General features: G+C 50.0%; 2 protein-coding genes across 3 annotated transcripts; one reads left to right on the plus strand and one right to left on the minus strand.

The window, feature by feature from the left end:
- Positions 1 to 4,254: 4,254 nt before the first annotated feature.
- LOC112881082 lies at positions 4,255 to 4,815 on the minus strand. The gene has a single exon (XM_025945786.1). The coding sequence runs from the start codon at positions 4,813 to 4,815 to the stop codon at positions 4,255 to 4,257; it is 561 nt and encodes a 186-aa protein (XP_025801571.1).
- Positions 4,816 to 15,016: 10,201 nt separating this feature from the next.
- Positions 15,017 to 18,303, plus strand: LOC112882395 (U-box domain-containing protein 45-like). Of its 2 annotated transcripts, none has more exons than XM_025947448.1 (3): positions 15,017 to 15,569; positions 15,688 to 16,632; positions 17,449 to 18,303. In XM_025947448.1, the coding sequence occupies exons 1-2, from the start codon at positions 15,034 to 15,036 to the stop codon at positions 16,592 to 16,594; spliced, it is 1,443 nt and encodes a 480-aa protein (XP_025803233.1). In that variant the 5' UTR covers positions 15,017 to 15,033; the 3' UTR covers positions 16,595 to 16,632; positions 17,449 to 18,303. The 2 variants fall into 2 exon arrangements, with proteins under 2 accessions (XP_025803233.1, XP_025803234.1); XM_025947449.1 differs by having other exon boundaries at positions 17,452 to 18,303.
- Positions 18,304 to 18,626: the final 323 nt, after the last annotated feature.

Consider the following 18,626-nt stretch of genomic DNA (forward strand, 5'->3'; position numbering starts at 1 on the left):
CGGGCCCTAGAATGCTGCTGCCTAGGGATTATTGTCGCCCAGCCGATATGATCTGACCTGACCTGCCTTCACTTCACCTGCTCAGTCAGCACGTTTGAGGGGTGTTTCAATCCAGTGACTTATCTTATCTTAGGCAGCGTCACATGTGATGTCTATGCCAATTTATAGGATTAAATATAATCTAACTATAAAACTAATTATATAAATTGAGACTAATTTACGAGACGAATCTATTAAATCTAATTAATTTATAATTTGATAATGTTATGCTAATGATGGATTAATTAGGTTAATAGATTCGTATCGCGAATTAGCCTCTATTTATGCAATTATTTTTATAATTAATCTATATTAAATACTTCTAATTAGTGTCCAACCATCCGATAAGACGAGAACTTATTTTTAATCCAGAACATGATACCATATGTTTCACAGCCTGCCCGTATACCCACATGCCCAAAGTGCCGGACCCATGGATCTTCTTGTCATCTGTCGACACCAGTGACCTTCCCCATCGAGCATTTGTGCCCGACTATATACTCCTGACCACGGAGTGCGAGGATGGCGTGCATGCCCTCACCCTCGTTCGTGGCCGAGCGGTGGCGTCGTTGTGCGTGGCGCTCCACCAGCCTGGTTTCGGATTCGAGGCCGCCCCCATTCAATACCCTCCCGGTCGGCAAGCGGAGGCGCGTCTGCCATTACGCCCGCCCGTCCCCGCGCCGCTGGGCGTCGCCCTCCACGGCGCGGGCATATATGGGTCACGCGCCGGGTTGGTGGCCGCGGCCGCGCCCTCGGCTCCCCAATGATTTGGGATCCCAAAAATCCTCATGACCTCATCAAGGTTCAGGACGGGTGCTCCCAAGTCCCACCGCGGGTACACACTTTCAGTAACAATCGCATCGCCGCCGTCTCCTCCATACGCACTCGTGTCGGCGAGGCGCTCGGTCCCAGCACATGGAGAGAGGAGAGGAGGAGGACTCGGAGCAGAGCATTCGCGCTGCTGCTGTTAACTGTTGGGGGGCCGACCGTTCGCCGGTGTCGGTGTCGGTGGCGGTGCCGCTGGGCTGAACGCGATCCACCGTTACGGTCGTGCTGAAGCTGAACGCGCGGGGCGAGACGCCACTGCACACAGACTAACATCGATCCTTTTTCTTCGGGACAGGACGCTGCAATGCTGCTGGTGTACTGGTAGTTTGGTACGGTGGTACCTCAAAAGTCCGGTATGCAGCAGGAGTTGCCCATTCCTCGGTGGATGTGCGGTAGCTATCTTCCCACGTACTGTATCAACCTTAGAGATGTTTACTGGATTAGGTTGATATATGTGTACGAGACTATCTTCTAAATAAAAAAGAAACTCGCATAGTTACGAGCTAGGTGACTCAGCTCCTTTGAAGCAGGTCTGAGCCGCTCCTCTGCTTTAAGCCTTCGACCTCAAGGATTAGCAGAGGAGAGAGACACTCTGCCTGGCACAGTATCATTCTCCGATTTTACTAGTCAAAGTGGCGTGCGTACGCGCTACAGTACAGCAAAGCTTCGTAACGCAGACGAGCTGATGGCTAAGATCACTGGAACATATCCATTGTTCACCATTACAAGCCGTGTAATCGAACTCCTTCACCAAACATTCAAACCGAATTAGTCGAGAGTCGAGAGAGTATGAAGCATGATTTGTCAAATATCGATAACTTGCCGTGTTCATTTGCCATTGTGTGGTACTATGCTATTTCATTTTCGAGGAAAACTATGAACTCAGAAACACATCTTAGACTAACTTCAATGGGCAACATGCAAATGCATATGAAGCAATATAATATCATAAAATGCATGACGCTGGACACTGTGCATTGCAAAACGAATCTCCAAAGGAGCATGCATATCTGACACATATTTTGCACTTGTGGAGAGAGGGAATGTAAAAATACATCATCTCTCTCCTCAACGCATCTCTGCACACACCAACCGTCAAGAAGCGGAAGACGACTCCGGCCTGGCGAAAAGAGTGAATCTAGTTCGCTTCGGGGAGAGTAGTCAATACGACGCGGTTGTCCGACGGCCGGCGACAAGATCAACTACCAGCACAGCTGCTGCCGCTTTGCCGGATCCTGAAGAGCCAAGGTACACCGCTTTCTATTTCCAATTGTGGAGCAAAATAAGATCCATCGGTTGCAGATATATTTTAGGTGTACCCAATCGTACAGCTTCGATAGGATTTAGGGGACAGCAAGATCCATCGGTAGATTCACTTTTATTTTAGCTCACCATTGCTTTAGATCTAGATGCGCTATGTTTTTTTTCCCTCATTTGCCTTTTTTTATTTTCTTTTGCTGATTCGGGGATTGGTCAATGATGCCGCTTTTGCTGCAATACCGAGCATGGCAGAGCGCTTCTCTTGCTGCTTTTGCATCCTTGAGTTACAATCATACTTGTTTAGTACTTAAAATTTTAATTGTGTTCCAACTGATGTTTATGCATACATGTAATTTACAATATGGACCGTCAATACCTCAATAATTTCGCCGGACAAGGCTCTCAGAGACAGCCCTTTTATGTTTCTGATCAATTTCTACGTCAGTTTGCTACATCCCAATAGAATTATGAGTATCCTGGCAGTCAGGAGGTGCAAAATTCTTCACAGTACAATTTTGTTATGCCAACGCAACCATTACCATGCCCTACACAAGCGTATTATGGAACTGCTGGAGGCAATGATTAGGACATAGAGGAAGTTCGCCGTCCAACAACCAAAAGAAAGGGCAAGGAAAAGGAAGTTCCTCGAAGGGGTACTAATTTTTCCAAGGAAGAGGATGTTGTCTTATGCTCTGCCTGGTTGAACATCAGTATGGATCCCATAATAGGTAAAATTATTAGTGTATTTAATAAACCTTCCTAATTGATTTTGAACCTAACATGTAACATTTTTGAATGGGTAGGTACTGGACAGAGTCAAGGCGGTTTCTACAAAAGGATGCATGAGTATTTCAATGCGAACAAGCCACAGGGTAGCACAAGAAGTCAAAATGCTATACAGAACAGATGGTTGTTGATCCAAAAATGTGTTAACAAATTCTGTGGCATAAAGTCTATTATTGATCGGAGGCATGAGAGTGGTAAGAACGAAGCAGACAGGGTATGTGAACCTTTTCTAAATGTAAATGATTTTCCAACAAATTCTTTATATTTTTGTGACCTGTTAAAATTTTGAACCTTCAACGTATCTTTAGATTGAGGATGAAATCAACATGTACGAAAAAGAGGAACCATTCCAGTTCCTTCACTGTTGGAAAATTTTGAGGGACCAAGCAAAATGGAACAACAAGCTACTGGAGCTCAACAACAGTGGAGGGAAAACCAATGAAGACAATGTCGATGGACCAGGTTGCGAGGGCCAACTTCCATCTGAAAACAATGTGCATGATAGGCCAGAGGGTCGAAATTCTGCCAAACGTAGAAATAGAAGGGAATCTGAATCATCTTCCAGCACTGCATTTGAAGTCCTGCAGCGCATACATGACAGCAGAGAGAAGAACCAGCTCAAAGAAGAGGAACAACTACAACAGATTTTAAACAGGAAAGATGAGAAGTTGAACCTACAAAGAGAGGTGGTCAAACTCCAGAAGGATGCCATAGAGTTGAAAAAACAAGCAAGAGAGGAGCATTTTGTTGCTTCGGAAGCAGGAACACGAGCTGTTGGCCAAGCAAAACGAGGCTCAACTGCTCACAGCTGAAGCAGGCATCATGGCAGTTGATCTGGAAAAAGTCGCACCACATCTCAAGGATTATTACATCGGCATGCAGCGAGAAATTATGGAACGTCGCGGATTTAAATCTTCCAGCAGCAATAATGCTTGACGGCAACATGTTGCCTACTTGAACAATTGTGTTTTCCATTACTCTGCACTTATGTACTACTTAATTTCGAATTCATTAGTTTAATTTGTATGTCATGTACCCTGAAACTTTTATGTTGTGTTGTATGGATTCTTCTAACTGCTGCGAAAAAATCTGTTTGTTCAAGTATGGTCTATAATAGAAATATTTTTGACATTGAGGCTATTACAATAGCAATCACAAAATACAATAGCATGGTCATTCAGGCTACTAGTCTTAGAATCTATTGCTACCAGTTCACCAAATACTAGTCTTAGAATCTACAAAATACAAGCTGTCAGTCACAAAATACATGGGCAATGTCATTCAGGCTACCAGTCACAAAATACAATGATGGTGCCATTCAATTAAAGCTCCCAGATGTGATCAGTCATCCCATCCGGCCGTTCCCTTCATCTGCCAGATGTGCTCCACAAGGTCATCTCGAAGCTGGAAACAAGTATCTTTGTTTTTAATGTATGTGTAAGCATCCATCATCTCGGCTACATTGTTAACTGGTGGATCTCTTGGTCCAGGCCAGTCCTCATTGGCAATGTGAGGCAAGTTTGAGTTTCTTTCATCAGCAAGAATCATGTTGTGCAAAATTATGCAAGCCTTCATGATAGCATTTAGATCAAGTTGACTCCACAACCTTGCAGCATAACGAATTATCTTCCATCTTGCTTGGAGGACACCAAAGGCGCGCTCAACATCTTTCCTGCAGGATTCCTGTCTTTCTGAAAAGGTCATGTGTTTGTTGTTTACTGGAGCACCAAAAGACTTAACCAAGGTAGCCCAATCTGGATATATTCCATCTGCTAGATAGTATCCTAAACTGTAAGTGTTGCCGTTGACATCGAACTCCACTTCAGGAGCTCTTCCGTTAGCCAAATCATCAAACACAGGTGACCGTTGCAGCACGTTGATATCATTATGCGAACCAGGCATTCCGAAGAAAGCATGCCAGATTCGGAGATCTTCTGTTGCCGCAGCTTCTAATATAACAGTTGGTTTTCCTTTGTGCCCCTTGTACATGCCATGATGAGATGTTGGACAATTAGCCCACTCCCAATGCATACAATCTATACTACCCAACATCCCTGGAAATCCTCGAGCTGCATTCACCTGAAGAATGTGCTGCACTTCCTCATCTGTTGGAGGTCAGAGCCACTCATCTCCAAACACTTCAATGACAGTTTCAACAAACTTCTTCACGGTTTCTAGGACAGTGCTTTCACCCATTTTCAAATGATCGTCTAAACAATCAGCTGGACCTCCATTTGCTAGCATCTTGATGGCCACCGTGCACTTGTGGATAGGAGTGAAACCTTCCACACCAACACAATCAGGTTTCTTTTGAAAGTACGGATTGGCAGCAGCAATACGATTAACAACTTCAAGAAACAAATCTTGCTTCATCCGAAACCTACATTCTGACATATTGTGAGAATAAACAATTAATGACAAACCCAATAAAAATTTAGAAATTACCTTCTCCTAAAGTGATCCTCGTTGTACAAAGGGCGTGGAACGAAGTAATCAGCCATTAATATTTTGTCTGCCCCAGCTCTATCACGTTTATATACCCTGTGGCCCGGAACAGAGCCTCCCCACTTGCGCTTTCGTGGAACCAGCGATAGAGCAACGGCCGCAGAGATCTCATCGTCATCATCCCTCGGATCAACATTACTTCCATAACACGACAGACGAATGTACCTCGAGGCCATCACTGAGATAACCTGAGTATTAAACATTTGTTTGATCCTATGCTTAAAGTAATAATCTATTGCCGGGATAACCTGATGGTGGGAGTCCATGGGACTAACCTGCACGCTACGTTGTATCGTCGCCGGAGCTAATGACTTGTTGGGACCACGAGAAGTTCGCCGGAGCCCGCTTTCATTGTCGCATCTGGCCGGAGAGGGGACGGGGATGCTGCAACTCGTACACACGGGTCGAAGCGTGGAGCAGTGGATACTGGACAGTGCCCGAGCGCCGGGCCAAGTTTCCCGCCATTCTATATATTTACTTGGCTCACTTCCCGCCAATCGACCAGGGTGATTTTTTGTTTACGCGGGAGTCAACTGACGGAGCCCGATGCATGTCCCCCGTTGGAGCTCCTCATTTTTGCATGCCGCATGCATTCACTGTATACGGTACGCACAGTGTCTTTTGCAAATGCATTTGCATGAGGCCCGTTGAAGTCAGTCTTAGACCGTTTTGTTAGTTTGATCTCAAACTCCGGATCGGTCTATCCGGAGTCTGTTACGCGCCCCGATCGGGGGCGCACCGCCAACCCAATGGCGGGTGGGCCCCCGTCGCGCAGCGCCAAAATAAATAGAGAGGTGGGGGCCGGGGCACGACACACGAAGTTCGTCGCCGTGCCTAATCCCCACCTAAAACCCTAGCGACCCGATCCAAGGGGAGGTGCTGAAGCGACGGGAAGTGCCACCGTCGCCTCTACGCCGAGCACCGCCGCCGCCTCTGCATCCACGTCGCCGCCACTGCACCAAGTGCCGCCGCCGCTGCACGGCATCGCCTCCGCTCGCTCATCCTCTTCCACGACTCCGGCACGACTTCCTCAACCCCATGGCCAACACCAGCGAAGCCGGTTCGTCCACTGGGGGTACGGCATTCTCTCTCTCTCTCTCGATTTCTATCTAGATCAGTCAAACATTGTTGTCTAGTTAGTTAATTACCGAGCTAATTGACGGTTAGGGGATCCTGAGAGATCTATCAATGGTATCAGTTTAGCCTATCTAATCGTAGTTAGCCTCGGGTCAGTAAGAAAAGCAATTAGAAGGAGAGGATTTGAATTAATCCGAGAGAAATTGCAAGGGAACAACAACAAAAGCAAGATCCAAACCCCTCGGGTGAAAGATCCCTTGCACCCCGAGCCCAAAAACCCTAACCCCGTGCTAACCCTAACCCTAGCCTTATCCCCAATCAAGCAAGAAAGAAGGAGGAGGGTACCTACCTCGCCACCGGGAGCTCCTACTCCACGGGCAAGAGCCGCCGCCTCCACTGCAGCTCCGGGATTCAACCCGAGCCGCACCATCCCGAGCTTCTCGAGCTCCTGTCCTTCACCGTGCCTAGCGCGCGGGCGAGCTGACCACCTAGGGCCCACTCGACGGCGGCGCGCTCACACACAGGCGAGCGCGCTCGCCGGCGAGGAGGCCCGCGGCGGCGCCGTCGCCTCGGTCGCCGTCGCGAGGAAGAGGAAAGGGGAGTGGCCGGGGAGGCGCGGGCGAGGGAGGAGGCAGAAATGAGCTAGGGTTTGAGGGGAGAGGAGCCGCGCGACGGTTTTGATCGGGCCGCGACGGCCGGACGGCCGTCGGATTTGATCCGACGGCTGCAGAGGGAGGACGGGCGCGCGGGCCACTTTCGGCCCAGGCGGGAAGCCGCTTTCCCGGCCCAGGCCCAGGTTGCGGCCTGGTGCGCGGGGAAGCGCCCGCGAGCGCGCGTTGGCCTTGCTGGGCCGGGCCGCGATGGGCCGTTTTGGGCCCAATTTTGGCGTATTGGGTCAGTTGCACAGTAAGACTTTTCGTTATTTTCTCAGAAACGTTTTTTAATCACTTAATGCATGATTTAATCTCTATTTTAATTTCACCAACGTGATAATTTCTATAGAGAGAAAGAAGTAAGAATGTTTCTGAAAGTTAGAACTATTTATTTTTTTTTTCCGCTGCCAATTTAATTAAGTTATATCCTTTAATTATTTTAGACCCAACGAGATATTATAATTAAAGGAGTCAGTTTTCAGATTTTTTTTCTTCAGTTATAATATTGTTATTTTCTGACCAACGTTGATAATAGCAATATTACAATTTTCAAGTCAGTTTTCAGTTTTCTATAGTTATAATATTGTTATTTTCTGACCAACGTTGATAATAGCAGTATTATAATCTTTTAAGTAAGTTTTCCATGCATTTGCTCTAATTCTGCCCAACGGTGTTTTAGAATTAATGCAGCTAGTTAATTGAATATCTTAATATTGACCAACGTTAAAATTGAGATATGCAATTATTATTTCATAAAAAGCAGTTCTCACCCTTCTTGATTTAAATTTCAGGATCTAATGCCATGACCTTCATTAATGCTATACCGCCGTTGGATGGTTCCAACTACGGGATGTGGGCACAGAAGCTAGAAGTGGCTCTCGCATTGTCAGAAATCGATTTCGCCATCACCTCACCGTTTCCCGTTTGTCCTGCGGAACTGGTGAGGGACCCGGAAGAGACGACTGCCGCTTGGCAGGCTCGTCAGAGAGAACATGCAAGTGTTCAAATGAAATTTGATCTTGAGAAAGCAAAATGGATCTCTTCCAACAGAAAGTGTTTGATGGTTATCAAAAGTTCCATCATAGACAGTATCAGGGGAGCAATCCCAGATTGCCCCACCGCAGTTGAGTACTTAAAGAAAGTGGAGAGTCAATTTGTTGGCTCTTCAAAAGCTTATGCTCAGACTCTGATTCAGAGGTTAGTTAATGATAAGTACACTGGCGGTGGTGTGAGAGAGCACATACTGAAAATGAGCAATATGGCATCTAAGCTAAAACTTATGGACATGGAGCTTCCTCATGCTTTTGTTGTCCATTTAGTTCTGGCTTCTCTGCCGAAAGAGTTTGAGACTTTTGTTGTTAACTACAACATCAGCCCAGACACATGGGACTTAGAGAAGCTCATTGCGATGTGTGTGCAAGAAGAGGAAAGACTCAAAGCCTCGCATAGTGACACGCTCAACTATGTTAGGCATAATAAAAGAAATAACTCTTCAGATAAATATACGAGGCCACAAGGGAAACCTCAGTTCAAACGAGGTTCCACTTCTTCTTCTTCTTCGACTCACCCAGGCAAGAGTGGAAAGAAAGATCAACCATATATTGAAAAAGATCAATGCATGTGGTGTCACAAGACGGGACATTACAAGAAAGATTGCCCAGATTTTCTACGGCATTTAATTAAGAAAGGTGAGGATGTTATCACATTTATCGATGAGACCCTGTACGTAAGTTATTCTAAATCTACTTGGTGGATTGACTCAGGTGCAACTGTTCATGTTGCTAATTCTTTGCAGGGTATAAGTACAAAGGCGATGCTACAAAGAGGGGATAGATGGCTGAAAGTCGCCAATGGAGTTAGAGCCGACGTTGAAGCAGTTTGTCAACTCACGTTAGAATTAGAGAACGGCTTTAAACTCCAGTTACATAATGTTCTTTATGTACCCTCTTTGTCTAGGAATTTAATTTCAGTATCATGTTTGGCAGATGATGGTTATAAGTGTCATTTTGGCAAAGAACAATGTGAGATTTTATTTGAAAGTCAGTGTGTTGGTCTTGCCATCCGACAAGACAAACTTTATATGTTGCCTATGCATGAGACTGTAAATTCTGTAAGCAATACCACAAGTATTGAACGCACGTCTAACGACGCAAGTCATAAGCGCAAACGATGCGACAACGAAAATTCAGCGAAATTATGGCACTGTCGTTTAGGCCATATTTCGAGGGGGAGAATTGAGAGATTAATTAAAGAAAATATTCTCCATCCGTTAGATTTTTCAAATGAAGAATATTGCATCGATTGCGTTAAAGGAAAGTACGTTAAGAAAATAAAGAAAGGAGCTAAACGCAGTTCAGGGGTTTTGGAGATAGTGCACACAGATATCTGTGGTCCATTTCCCATAAAGTCCGTGGATGGTTATGATTCGTTCATAACGTTTACGGATGACTATTCGCGTTATGGATATATTTATCCAATCAAAGAAAGATCGGAAGCGTTAGATAAATTTAAGATTTTTAAGGCTGAAGTAGAGAATCAGCAAAATCTTAAAATAAAAATAGTAAGATCTGACCGTGGAGGTGAGTACTACGGTCGTCACACCCCGTATGGCCAAGTTTCTGGACCTTTTGCAAGGTTTCTACAGGAAAATGGAATAGTAGCCCAGTACTCTACACCGGGCGAGCCTCAGCAAAATGGAGTCGCTGAAAGACGTAACCGTACCCTAATGGATATGGTGAGAAGTATGCTAAGCTACTCTACGTTACCGATTAATTTGTGAATGGAGGCGTTAAAAACCGCTATTCATATTCTTAATCGCGTACCGAGTAAGTCGGTGCCTAAAACACCGTACGAGTTATGGACAGGGAGAAAACCTACACTGAACTATTTACACGTGTGGGGCTGTCCAGCTGAGGCGAAAGTATTTAATCCAAATATCGGAAAGTTAGACCCTAAGACAGTAAGTTGCCATTTTATTGGCTATCCAGAAAAGTCGAAAGGTTATCGTTTCTACTGTCCTAACGGATATACAAAGTTCGTAGAAACGAGACACGCTGTCTTTTTGGAGGATCAGATGATGAGGGGGAGCACGGTAGCTCGGAAGATTGATCTTGAGGAGAAGCGGGTTTTCGTACCTACTCCGATGATCCAAGATCCATTTTTCGTGTTGCCTGTTGCTGCTGCTAATTTTTCACCAGTTGCTGCGTCACCTACGGTGCCAGCACCTGCTGCTAGTTCTCCAGCTGCGGCGACGAGTCAGAACCAGGAACCTGTCCTTCAGGATCCGACAAAACCGATAGCCGCGCATCAGGGGAGCAGCAGCAGCCCCAAGTGGAAGAAGTGCCGATAGCTGAGGCACCGAGAAGATCTCAAAGAATAAGAAAGCCCGCTATTTCGAGTGATTATCAAATCTATAATAGCGAGGAAATACAGATGGAGGGTAACCCCACTTCGTTTGAAGAAGCCATGAGAAGCGTTCATTCGTCTGAGTGGTTGGAAGCCATGAAAGACGAAATGAAATCGATGAGTACCCACGATGTTTGGGATCTAGAAGAAATTCCTAAACGAGCCAAAACAGTAGGCTGCAAATGGGTCTACAAGACAAAATGTGACTCCAAAGGGAATATAGAAAGATATAAAGCGCGACTTGTGGCGAAAGGTTTCACGCAAAGAGAAGGGATAGATTATAATGAAACATTTTCGCCTGTTTCATGCAAGGATTCCTTCAGGATTATAATGGCGTTAGTGGCACATTATAATTTAGAATTACATCAGATGGATGTAAAGACGGCGTTCCTCAACGGGGATCTTTATGAGAACGTTTACATGGCACAGCCGAAAGGTTTTGTCGTGGAAGGAAAAGAAAAGATGGGATGTCGTCTAAAGAAATCCATTTATGGATTAAAGCAAGCCTCCAGACAGTGGTATTTAAAATTCGATGAAACCGTAAGAAAATTTGGTTTCAAAGAAAATGAGGAGGACAACTGCATTTATGCGAAATTTAAGAATGGAAAATTTGTTTTCCTCATTTTATATGTGGATGATATCCTGCTTGCTAGCAGCGATATTGATCTGCTATTAGAGACAAAGAAATTTTTGTGCTCAAAGTTCGATATGAAAGATTTAGGTGAAGCCTCATTCGTTTTAGGAATTGAGATTCACCGAGACAGAAACAAGGGGATTTTAGGATTATCGCAGAAAGCATACCTAGAAAAGGTACTAAAGAAGTACGGTATGCATGCGAGTAAGCCAACACCTGCTCCTATAGTCAAGGGCGATTGTTATGGGAAATTTCAGTGTCTCAGAAATCAGTACGAAATCGATCAGATGAAAGCGGTACCATATGTTTCAGCTGTCGGAAGCCTACAGTATGCTCAAGTATGTACGCGCCCTGACTTAGCTTTTGTCACCGGGATACTTGGCAGATTCCAAAGCAATTCAGGGATAGAACACTGGAAAATTGTTAAGAAAGCCTTGCGTTATGTGCAAGGAACGAAAGACCTCATGCTAACATACAGGAGATCTGAATCTCTAGTGATAGAGGGATATTCAGACTCAGACTTTGCGGGAGATAAGGATGATAGAAAATCCACGTCAGGCTATGTGTTTACTCTCGCAGGTGGAGCTATATCGTGGAAAAGCTCCAAACAGACAGTAACTGCATCATCTACGATGTATGCAGAATTTATAGCTTGTTACGAGGCATCGAGGCAGGTTAAATGGCTAAAGAAATTTATACCCGGACTAAGAGTGGTTGACAGCATAGAAAAACCACTAAAGATGTACTGCGACAATGAGCCTGCAGTATTTTATGCTCATAACAACAAGTCGAGTGGAGCTGCCAAACACATCGACATAAAGTTTTATGTTGTTAAAGAGCAAATCCAGGATCATACAATCAGTCTTGAGTATTTGAGCACAAAGAAAATGTTAGCGGATCCGCTCACAAAAGGCTTACCACCCAATGTGTTCAGAGAACACTTAGCCGGCATGGGTTTACGGGAAAGCCTATGATTCCTGGACAGTAAGGGCCCAAAAGTACGGTTCTATTTCAAACAGAAAAGTGTGTTGTGGCTGTTAATCCAGCGGTAATAACTGTTGAGACGAGGCATGCTCGATGCACTGATCTGAATGAAATCGGACGTAAGAAGTGAGTGAGTAAGTTGAGATCAAAGGGGAGAATGTTAGTTTGATCTCAAACTCCGGATCGGTCTAACGACCGATCCGGAGTCTGTTACGCGCCCTGATCGGGGACGCTCCGCCAACCCAATGGCGGGTGGGCCCCCGTCGCGCAGCGCCAAAATAAATAGAGAGGTGGGGGCCGGGGCACGACACACGAAGTTCGTCGCCGTGCCTAATCCCCACCTAAAATCCTAGCGACCCGATCCAAGGGGAGGTGCTGAAGCGACGGGAAGTGCCACCGTCGCCTCTACGCCGAGCACCGCCGCCGCCTCTGCATCCACGTCGCCGCCACTGCACCAAGTGCCGCCGCCGCTGCACGGCATCGCCTCCGCTCGCTCATCCTCGTCCACGACTCCGGCACGACTTCCTCAACCCCATGGCCAACACCAGCGAAGCCGGTTCGTCCACTGGGGGTACGTCATTCTCTCTCTCTCTCGATTTCTATCTAGATCAGTCAAACATTGTTGTTTAGTTAGTTAATTACCGAGCTAATTGACGGTTAGGGGATCCTGAGAGATCTATCACGTTTCTCTGATGGTCTGATCGATCCTTTGACACCGTTTTCATCCCTGCCCCCGACAGGCCGTACGCGTCGCTCTCGTGCGGCTCCTTCCGGGTGGTCTCGATCGCACGGCCCCGTGGCGTCGCTGCGCCGCTCCGCTCCGCTCCTGTGCACCCACCAGCCAATTTAAAGCCGCCACCCATCACGTACGCCGACCAATTCAATACCCGCCCCCGCTCCGGCGGCCTCCGGCTCCTGTGAAGTGTGGACGACCGCCGCCACGTTCACGGTTCACCCCGCGCCCGCGCCTGCTGTGCTCTCCCGGCCGCGGTGCCCGGCCTGACGGCGACGGCGACGGCGAACCGGTGGACGTCGCCGTGGAAGGCAGGGGTGCAGCAGCCATGCGCCCATGCTCATGCGTTCTATCGTCCGGATCTCCAAGGATTTGGGACAGGAATCCTCATCCTGACAAGCCCTACGCGACGCAGGAGTCCTGTGCGCCGGTATCTTTCTGGCTGGCCTCGTCGCCGCACGCGGGAGATGGTATCGCTCACGTCGCGCCAGCCTCGTGCCGCTCGGCTCGTCGCCACCGACCGGCGACCGCTGCCGCCTTAAATGCTGCGAGCGTCGGTGGCGGTGGCGGACGCGGGGCCGTACGGCCGTCGTCTCACTCGACGATCGCCCCCGCAACCAGCTGCGCGATCTCGTACTCCGGATGGCTGGCTGGCTACTGGGCGCTGCCTGCTGCCGCCCGGAGTGAAAAAGCTGATCAGCCGTACGACACGATCGGCGCTGGATGAGCCGGTACCGGCCAGTGCAGAACTGCAGACACAGGTCCTCCTGGCGACCTGGACGGCAGTACGACTGCCAGTGCCACCGCTCGAGCTGTTCCACAATCCGATGCGGCTGCGTTGCCGATGCCGTTCCTGGATGCAGCTGGTTTTGATGCGCGCGCATTGACCGGAGGTGACTTGCGTCGGTGGCGAGCGCATGCCGTTCATAGCGCCAGATCGGCATGCTGCTGCTTCCCATGGTTGTGCCGCTCGCCTGCTCCTTGCGCTGACCTATTTATAATCCCTGCTACTTATTTTTGAAAAAAAAATCCCTGCTACCTCATGGTCACAGCAGATGAATAATGCTGCAGTGGTCGTAGACTCGTAGTGCTTGTGCTCCATGAGCCTGCAGTCAAAAGTGACACTGTGTACGCTTGAAAGTCGAAACCGTGAGCCGTGGCCGCCATGCCTCCTTATTACTTACCGCGAGCTTCTGCGCTCTCCATCAATGGAGATCAGGCTGGGGCTGGCGAACCATGGACGGCCGGCGCCCGGCACGAGCGTATGCGCGGCTCGTGACTTCGTGAGGTCCATCTCTTCCGTGAGCGGTCGTCAACACACGGCGCATGCCTCCCGCGCTCGCCATGCCGTGCCGCGCCGGGATGTTCGGGCTAAAGCTCAAGAGCGCGTCTCGCGGCGGGCCAGTTGGTACGAGGAAATCAGGAACACGCAGCAAGCATGACGACTGACGAGCCCCCCTTTGGATGCCCGTGATTTCGGCTGCGACGTGCAGGGACGGGGCATCGGCGGTGGATTAGATCGTCGGGGAAACTAGCCTTCGCTAATTTGACAGTGCGATGCGTGGACACATGGGGTGCAAGCTGCCCTGCCAAACCAGCGACCGGCCAAACCATCAAGTTCAAGTTGGAGCGTCGCGTGCAAGGTCTTACTTAACTAAGGGTCACTCGCCGACCTGGTTGCAGCCAAGTTGACAGCGCTGCCAACAATTCTTTATCAGGCTCCTCATCGTCTTCCTTCCCCTGGAAGATCCAACTGTAATTAGGCCTGCCTCACTGGTAGCACACTGTGCCGCCGTATGCCCACAACCACAAACAAGCCAATCCAGTAAAGCACGCCATTAACAATAGCTCGAGGTCCTCGGCTCAAATCTCACACCATTTATTAGCCTTTATTCTATTCCTCTAAAGAAAAAATCACCCCACCCCGCTGACCACACGGCCCCTTCGGTCACCCCTCCACGCGTATAAACCCCCAGCTCACCCCGCCGCGCCACGGCTTCCTCCGGACGCCAGTCGCGAGCGGCCGAGCGCAGCCAGGTGTCTCGCCCGCCCGCCTCCGACCAGCCGGCCGGCCAATGTGACTTGCGGACGGAGCTCGCTCGCGCCGCGGCAGGAACGTGACGCGATCGATGGTGGCGAGGTGCGCGCACGCCGACGCCGGCGGGTTCCGGCTCTGGCCGATCTTCTCGGCCGCCGCGCTGCGTAGGAAGGTGCTGGAGGTCCTCACGTGCGGCGGAGGCGGCGGCAGGGATGGGGGCGGCTCCTGCCGCGGGCGGACGCCGTACCGGTCGCCGCAGCGGATGCCGAGGCCGCGCCCGCGCTCGGACAGGCTCGCGGAGCTGCTCAGGGCGGAGGAGCCCTCCGAGTGCGGCGGCGAAGACGACGAGGCCGACGCGGCGGCCAGGAAGGTGGAGGCGCTCGAGGAGCTCAAGGGCGTCGTGGGGGCGCTCCAGGCCGCCGGGGGCGAGGCGTGCATGTCCCGCGTCGAGGCGGCGGCGGCCGTGCGGAGGAAGGCCAAGGACGACGCCGCCGCGAGGGAGATGCTCGCGATGCTCGGCGCCATCCCGCCGCTCGTCGCGATGCTGGACGAGGGCGGCGACGGCGGGGAGGAAGTCACGGCCGCCGCGCTCTACGCGCTGCTCAACTTGGGGATCGGCAATGACACGTGAGCCTCTCGCGTTTTCCTTCTCGTGCTACTCTGTTCCTCTGCTTCGTGGTCAGATCTGGCCATCTGGGTGTTTGGTTGGTTTCTGATTCGTTGAGTTGCTCGCTATGATTTTCAGGAACAAGGCGGCGATCGTGCAGGCCGGCGCCGTGCACAAGGTGCTCCGCATTGCGGAGGCCGGCGCGTCCGCCGCGCTCACGGAGGCCGTCGTCGCCAACTTCCTCTGCCTCAGCGCGCTCGACGCCAACAAGCCCGTCATCGGCGCGTCCGGCGCCGCGCCGTTCCTCGTGCGCGCGTTCCAGGGCGCGTGCTCCACCGAGCAGGCGCGCCACGACGCGCTGCGCGCGCTCCTGAACCTCTCCATCGCGCCCGCCAACGCGCCGCACCTGCTGGCGGCCGGGCTCGCGCCGGCGCTAGTGGCGTCCATCGGGGACGCGCCCATCACGGATCGCGCGCTCGCCGCGCTCTGCAACATCGTGGCGGCCTGCCCCGAGGGCCGCCGCGCGGTGAGCCGCGCCCCCGACGCGGTGCCGTCCCTCGTCGACGTGCTCAACTGGGCCGACGAGCCCGGGTGCCAGGAGAAGGCGGCCTACGTGCTGATGGTCCTGGCGCACCGGAGCTACGGCGACCGCGCGGCCATGGCCGAGGCCGGCGCCACGTCCGCGCTCCTGGAGCTCACGCTCGTGGGCACGGCGCTGGCGCAGAAGCGCGCGTCCAGGATCCTGGAGATCCTCCGCGCCGACAAGGGCAAGCAGGTGGCCGACGACGCCTCGGGCGTCGTGGCGACGGTGTCGGCGCCGCAGGAGCGCGGGTGCCGCGGGGAGGAGGCGGTGGACGGGGAGCCCGCGGACGCGTGCATGAGCGCGGAGAAGCGCGCCGTGAGGCAGCTGGTGCAGCAGAGCCTACAGAGCAATATGCGCCGAATCGTGCGCCGCGCGCGGCTGCCGCAGGACCTCGCGCCGGCGTCGGCCGAGAGCCTCAAGGCCCTCACGGCGTCCTCAACCTCCAAGAGCCTGCCGTTCTAGGAGATCATGCCAAGCCCCCACCGGAACTAAAAACACAGGTAAAAAACTAGCCATTGCCCTGATGATGCCGTCCCTTAACAGCTGCACAACGCTAGTAACTTTGAGCAATGACCGCATTCGAGCATGTCGTTGCATCTTCAGTTGATCGCTCAACTACCATATCAACACTGATCTAGCATTTTGTCTGCCATTACAGTCACTGACTGAACCGTTGTCTCATTATCTCACAAAAGGCTACTAGTAAACAAGCGGTCTAATCAGCGACGGAAATTTCCATTTGTCCCTTGCAAACACGTTTCCACAAACTTTCCAAACACATTTCCTCAGTTTGTTTAATTCTTGACCACTCTACCACTACCAGCAAGTACAACAACCACAAGGGGAGTTTAGCTTTGGAACCGTCCTGAACTGCAACATCAGCCATTTCCCACCTTGGAAACCGGCTTGCAAGAAGGTCAAGAAGCTCTCTCTATTCTTCATCATCTCCTCCTCGGCAGCATCGGTCAGCGCCTCGCTTCACCTCGACCTTGGGGGTTGCCATGGCCATTAACAGCAGCTTTGTTGCTTTGTGGCAAAGCAAAGCTCGATCCCCAACAGTTTAGGCCAAGCCATTGTTGTCGTCCCTACCCAAAAGCTGGAGACAGGACATCATTACCCTCGCTTTGGAGCTTGTAAGACAAGTTACGACTAATCCACTGTCAGTATCCCTGTTCCTTTTTCCTGCAAGCCAGCTCTCGAACCCATGGCATAGTTTATGCCTCGATTATTCTACCTCCTGCTGAACTGTACTACTGCTCTGATGATGGGCCAGACAGTAAAAAATTCTCTCTGAACCTGTTTTTTTTTTCTTGCAGCAGGGAAGAAGAGGCCAGGAGAGTGATGAGGAGGAGACTTTGCTGCCCTCCGCACTGCATTCCACTGCATGCGTCGGAGACCGGGAATCTTTGCAGCGCCTGCAGAGCGGAGTGATTAGAAGATGGGCTAGCCTAAGCACTTTGTTTATCGGCTGCTCGCTTGCTCGTCGCACCTTTTCTCGTGCCTGCTGATGGTGACCACGTGCTCGGATGGATCGATTCGAATTCAGGCGACGGACAGGAGCTGGCTTTGAGATGTTGTTCTCCGAATTGCTTTTTTTTCCCTTTTGTTAATCGCTTCGATTGTTCTTCTTTCGCTTTTGTAAATGGGAATAGGTTAAGTAGTCTAGTCATACATCTAGCGGTCAGCGTTGCTCTTTTAGATGTGTGCACATGTTCTCGTGTTGGGGTGTGTGATAGGGTAGTGGGGAGTTTTAGAAGAACCAGAAAGAGGTCGTAGAAGTTTTCGTATTTTAATGCTGGCTCATTCATCATTTCGTCTTTGCCGACCTGAAAACGGTCACCTGCTTCATCAGCTTTCTTCATGTGCGGCGTTGGGCATTTTAAGGTTAGTTGAAGCCTCATACCGCTATCATGACGGCAGCTGCAGCTTACCCTAACAAGGGTTAAGGGCAGATTTCACAGAACATGATGCTTTGGGAGTCATACGGTCACTTTGCATCAGGTCTAATCATTCGTGGCACCTTGCACCAAGTTGAAGAATCATAACTTTGCACACCTTTCTAGCCTTGAGGGGTTTTGGAAACAATTGTAATCCAAACGGACAACTTGAGTGTATCATAGGGTTTCCAGTTTTGCCGTGGAGACGACTTGAGAGGTGTTTGATTTGGGAAATGAGTCGGTCCATGCTCATTCACATTCCTCACTCCATTTTAGTCATGATCCTGCTGGTCGCTTGGACAGTGTCTCGGTTTGTTAAAAGGGGAAAAATAGGGTTACTTTTTTTTTTATAACTTGATGCGATGTGGCTTTAGAGCATGATGTTTTGTCCAGCTATCTCTCCACGACGCAGAACTCCGTCGTTAAGCAAGGTTAACCATACAACTGGCTGCCACACGTAAATATCTTTGCAGCCAATCTCTTAGCCCACTCATAACTATCGTAAAAATATTTAGCTCTTCACCATTAATATACAACCTACTTATCTATCTCACAAA

The sequence above is a fragment of the Panicum hallii genome, chromosome 2 (genome assembly GCF_002211085.1).
Source record: "Panicum hallii strain FIL2 chromosome 2, PHallii_v3.1, whole genome shotgun sequence".
Classification (NCBI taxonomy): Eukaryota; Viridiplantae; Streptophyta; class Magnoliopsida; order Poales; family Poaceae; genus Panicum; species Panicum hallii.

Bases quoted from the DNA above. Each gene is read 5' to 3' on its own strand.
- LOC112881082 (XM_025945786.1), bottom strand. From the start codon at position 4,815: ATGCCTGGTTCGCATAATGATATCAACGTGCTGCAACGGTCACCTGTG.
- LOC112882395 (XM_025947448.1), top strand. From the start codon at position 15,034: ATGGTGGCGAGGTGCGCGCACGCCGACGCCGGCGGGTTCCGGCTCTGG. The intron at 15,570-15,687 runs GTGAGCCTCTCG...TATGATTTTCAG, and splicing joins TTGGGGATCGGCAATGACAC to GAACAAGGCGGCGATCGTGC.